Genomic DNA, 5,446 nt, shown 5'->3' on the forward strand with positions numbered 1-5,446 from the left:
CCTTAAGTCCCTCTTAGTATAACCTTTCCAAACGGATTTAAAAAAAATTAAAGGTAAAACAAAAAATAAAGCAAACGTGTTCATCCTGCTTATGGATTTCTCTACTCTCTGTTTCTTCTGGTCTATCTTACAGAAAGCTTTTCATGACAAAAGGCTGTTTCTTATATTGTACTTGTGAATGGGATGCCTTCAGATTCAAAATGCAACGGTACTAAATAACTGTTTCTAGTTCCCTGATCTAAGTCTGATACAGTAATTCCTTCATCCATACACTGTTTTAACGACTGTTCTTTAAAACACCATCAATCTTCAAAGTTCTATCATTCAGTTAAGGCATAATGGATTTTCCAAAGGGTGCCTTTGGAAATCACGTAGAAAATGCCCTGTAACTTACTTGTGTGCGATAGTCGTTAGTCGTTCATCATTTACTGCTCTCCGAACTTCAGCACGATGTCGCTCCGTTGAAATACTATTAAAAAAAAATAGCAATATATTTTAGTCAGACGGAGACGTGAACATTTATCTAAAACTTCTAGCTAAAATGAAACTGATGAATAATCCACTCAAGAGACGAAAGGGAACAGGCATTTACATTTGTGAGATTGTCACTTAATTTTTTCTATCACAGTGAGAAAGAATGAATGTATTACTGTTCAAAAATATTACTGAAGAATAAAAAGAACATTACTGTTCACAGGGTACCCCTGCAAAACAACTAGAATCCAACCTCCTAATGAGAGCAATAAATTTAAAGCACACGGTAGAAAAATTTGCACAGAACATGCAGCGTTCTTTCTTGATGTCACCTGGGCCCAAAGACCTTGAAGTCCTACCCTGACGAAACTCCAAGCTAGCGTACACTCATGAGTTAGCTGTAAGGATTCTAACACTCGGTATCTCCCAATACACCAACAAAACAGTAAAGCTCCAACCACAGAAGCACAGTTGTTTTCCTTACTAAAAACTCAAAGCGGAATAGGAATCAAACCTCCACAAGATGGAGAATCACTTCTCTAAATTAAGATTTGCTTTGTGATACTGCCGATAGAAAAAGCACGCAATGCCTCAAAAGAAAACAGGACATCGGTTCTTATTTTAAAAAGGTCAGGGTTACCTAAGCACTTTAGAGAGTTCTCCAAGAAGGTCCTTCTTCTCTTTCGTAAGGTCTCCCTGTGCACGTAAGGCACTGATGACACCTGCATACGCCTCCAGTTCTGAAGAATTAGAGCAAAGAGTATTTCTATTTAATGCTCACAGCAAAGGAAAAAAAAAAAAATGTTATTTTCAGTATTACTGACAGTGTTCTATTAATTTTCAAAATCATTAAAAGGAACATGCCTTTCAATTATTTAGTGCTTTTCAAAAGAGACTGATGATTTAGAACTCTCTCAGTCAATTACTCTGCAGCATACAGCTTTTCTATGAAACAATTGCATCATCACAGAGGATTATCCAGTTTATAAACCAACCGAATATTTCAAGCTCTCTCTGAGCTCACAGTTCAGCCAGAAAGCTTGAAGAAACAGTCCCCAAATTTGGAGAGCAGCTCAGAATTCTCCAGAAACAGGATAAGAAAATCTTTAAAACATATCATTATTAAAAGTTCCATGGAAAAGCTTGGCTTGAAAAAGAAATACAGTATCAAAAGAGCAACTGATTTTTTCCTAATGCTTTCCCTTAATCAGCACCAAGAACATCAACTCTAGTTTGTTAAATACTATCATCATAATCTTCTATGCCCATTTACTTGATATGTACAACTGCTTGAATCTGAAAAGAATGCAACACACTGAATTAAACCTGCTCAACACAAAAGAAACGACCCAGCTATTCTTACATGTAGAGCCATCACGAAGATTAACTCACAAAAATACAACTCTGATTTAACGCAAATTCATAACTCCCAGTGACCTATGTAAAAGTCATGCCGTCAGCATTTTAAAAAAATAGGCTAGTTAAAGATTACCGAAACTTCTGAATTTTGTCCAACTAAGCAGAGTGAAAATACACCTAATGCAAATAATGGAGTCTGCTAATTTGACAAAGAATTACTTGCTATTCTAAGCTTAGCACAGTTTAAGGAAACATTACTGAAACTCCTGCTTTAAACCAGAAATACAAATTCTTCTGATACTTACATAGGTGCCTTTCAGCAGCCAACCAAACCAACCCCACAACAGATCCCAGTTAACCAAAGCAAGAATAAAAGGGGCAGGCCAAAACCTAACACCTCTGAAGTTTGCTGCAAAAGAAAGACTGATGCTATTCTGAAAAGCTTTCAGATTAGGATTCCAAAGAGCTAATTTACAAATCAAATCAAGGAATTGTGCTGAAAAGAAGTCCTGCTCTCCTGTCCTGATTAAGCAGACAAAACACAAAGCAGAGTCGCTTTGGTTAACTATGCAGCCTGCACAGGGATGCTGAGTGACCTACAGAAGCATTTACAGCTTCAGTTATAAAACATTTGCTAATTAATGCAGTGGTTATTACTAATATCAACATTTATTTAGACAACCATGTTACAATATTTAAGATACTAATTATTTTCCTCTGTTAACAACATAAAGTAATTCTCAGATACAACCGTATAATTACTTAGCAAGGATATTTTTTTTTTTTTTCCTTTCTGCATTTGTAATAGAGATCCTCTACACTAGAGCTTTAAAAATGCACATTCGGGCTTTCTAGAAGCTAGTAAAGATTACGGAACAGCTCTAACTAGCTTCCTCACCCTTATGTCTATGTAGCCATCACTAACTGGTGTGCTCTCTTTCCAACACGAAACACATCAAACGACCAAAACGGGTTTCACAAATAAATATCATTATTTCAAGTGTAAGGTGCTACCATCATCCCCTTATTCATTTATAAACCACGAACACCGCAGAACAACGCTAGGTATTGCACGCCTCAGGACGCGTTTCAGCCTCACCTACACCACTGCGCTTCACTCATTACGGACTACCCCGCTACTGCTGAACGGTCATAAGATGTTGGGCTGAGAGCTGAGAAAGCGGGACTCTATAACGCAGAGTTATTATTGCTGGATACGACTGTTAGATGGCTATTCGCTCCCACTGCCCGCGCTCCTTCCCCCTCCAGTCTTGCGGTGCGTCTGTTTAAACTGAGGGCTCCCCTACCCTAGAAGAGACAGGGCCGCTACAGGCTCTGATCCTCTGATGGCGCTGGCAGGGCCCTCTTGTGGGGACACAGCTCACGCCAGCAGGAAAAAAAGAAAAAAATTTTTTTTTCTTTTTTTTTTCTTTTTTTTTTTTTTTCCTGTCAGCCTAGGTTATGTCATTGAAGGAGGTGTAGCTGCAGTTCTGTTTGGCTCAGCTGCACCAGCAGGGTTCTGCCAGCACACTGCCGTCAGCTGGGCTGGAAGTTTTTTTTTTTTCCACGGTCCTAGCCAGCAGAGCTACGTTAACAAAATTTAGCGGCACAGATGCGGTTCAAATCTCTCGGCATCCTGCACTTTCTCCTACTTTTCGCACTTCTTGAGCCTCGCTTAAGACCTAGGGCTGTCACCTTAATGGATGCACGGCTTAGTTGCAGCATCGCGTGCAACATCTGCACCAATGTCTGTTTCAACAGAACACAAATCCCGGATTCCCAAGAAATGAAATAAAAAGGGCAAAGCGAGGGAAAATAAATTCTCAACTCTCGGAAAATAAAGTGGATGGCTTCGTAAGGTACGAGAACCCTGGCACAGTTGAAAAGTACAGCACCTCATCTTTTAACATTCAAGTAAAACGAGAGCAAGAAAAGCTGTGACTTGACTGTCACAGGAAGTTAGAGGCAGCCTCGACTTTCTTCCTGACATCACCTCTTAGGTTATGCTCCTCAGAAGAAAGCCTGAAAAGAAATCTAAGGGGTTTTTTTTTTCCCCTTCTGATACTACACATGATTTAACTGGTAAAAAATCCTTCACTAAATAAAAAGAAATTCAGCTCTAAGAACTCAAAAACGACTGCGGCAAGATCAGATCAACGGTCTAACAAGGAGTTCTCTCCCCTGTGGTAGCCAAAAGTGGATGTGAGGGAAGAGCAAATATTTTTATTACTTTCCAAAATACAAAAGCCTGTCTCCTTGTACACATGTATTTACAAGGACAGAGCACAAAAAAATCTCCCAATATATATCTATTGGGCAGGGGTCTCAGATCTCGAAATACATTTGAAACAATGCAAAAAGCTCCTGTTGTTATGACAGTTAAAAGAGAACATTGTTTTCACACTCCCCTGATAATTTGTGTAACTGCAAATCACAAACCATCACAATTTTTTTCCCTCCTGTTTCAAGTCTTTACGATAGTACCTTTACTACTTGAACTCAGTCCCACCGTGTCAATTAAACCAGGGTTCCACGATTTTTTTTGGTACAGAAAGGCGTCTAATACAGAACTGAAAGACAAACGAAGACCCTCCTCTCACAGAGTATCCCCTTGCACGTTAATAGTTGTAAAAAGAAGAGCAATGCAACACTGCAACATCGAGGCAGAGATGGACCGGGACATCCATGAGAGATTCTACCAAACTAAAACAATTCCGCTCTATTCATTCTGCTCAGGCAGAGAGCATCTGCCAAACATCATTTTAAGCCAGGGCTGTCAAACCAATGACACATGCAAAATGCAGGAAATGACTTGTAAGTTGCCTGTAGACATATTAAAGTATTTCATGGAAGGAGCAGGCAGGCAAGTCTTAAAAGGGCAAACATACAGACCCACAAATCGTATCTTACTGTACCCAGTTTGCGAAGGATCCTCTTGCATTCATCTCTGCTGAGGTCCAGAAGAGTTGGCCACACCACAGGCATCTTTCCCTCGTGTCTGCGCTCCCACAGAGCTGAGCTTCGCTGAAAAAGGCATATAAACGCCGTAAGCGCAAGTCCATCATTTACTGATTTCCCGAGCCGATTAACGTAGACTCTCCTCAGCCTGCTCGCAACTCCCCCGACACATTCGCTCCCACCCCTGCTCCAACCTTTGTAATGGCATGCTTTGCCATGCAGGAATTCAGCAGTTTCACAAGAGCACGGACTTCCTACACTCCCTTGCTCAGGTCCATCACCCAAGCCTTTTCACCGAGTTTCCTACCTCCTTCTCAAGCCTTTTTTCATGCTGAAACGCTCTCCGAATTGATGTTCGTGTCTCCTCCCTCTCTTTATGCACAGAGCACCTATTATAAGAACTCTTCCAGCTAACCGCACGCCCCCCCTTCCCCCCCGGGGAATGCATTTAGCACTAGCCTATTATATGACAGAACGGCAAAAACACCGTGAAAATTTGCTTTCCACGTACCAACACCAGCCCCCAAAAAAACCCAAACACGGGAACACCCCCTCGCCCGATCGCATCTCGGCGAGATTCCGGGGGTGGCGGGGAAGGAGGGCGCATCTCCCCGTTGCAACGAGCGTAATAAAGGAAAAAGAGGAGCCGGAGGCG

The 5,446-nt window shown here is 41.1% G+C and overlaps 1 protein-coding gene across 1 annotated transcript in view; it reads right to left on the reverse strand.

Moving 5' to 3' along the window:
• Positions 1–4,828, reverse strand: part of LOC103915170 (chromosome unknown open reading frame, human C11orf30) — a 40,086-nt gene extending 35,258 nt beyond the window's left edge. Inside the window, 3 exon segments of the mRNA XM_009321939.1 lie at positions 395–469; positions 1,115–1,214; positions 4,749–4,828. Of these exon segments, the coding sequence (XP_009320214.1) occupies positions 395–469; positions 1,115–1,214; positions 4,749–4,818 (245 nt within the window). The 5' untranslated portion in view covers positions 4,819–4,828.
• Between the last annotated feature and the right edge of the window lie 618 nt (positions 4,829–5,446).

Source organism: Pygoscelis adeliae, unplaced genomic scaffold, assembly GCF_000699105.1.
Source record: "Pygoscelis adeliae isolate BGI_AS28 unplaced genomic scaffold, ASM69910v1 Scaffold263, whole genome shotgun sequence".
Taxonomy (NCBI): Eukaryota; Metazoa; Chordata; class Aves; order Sphenisciformes; family Spheniscidae; genus Pygoscelis; species Pygoscelis adeliae.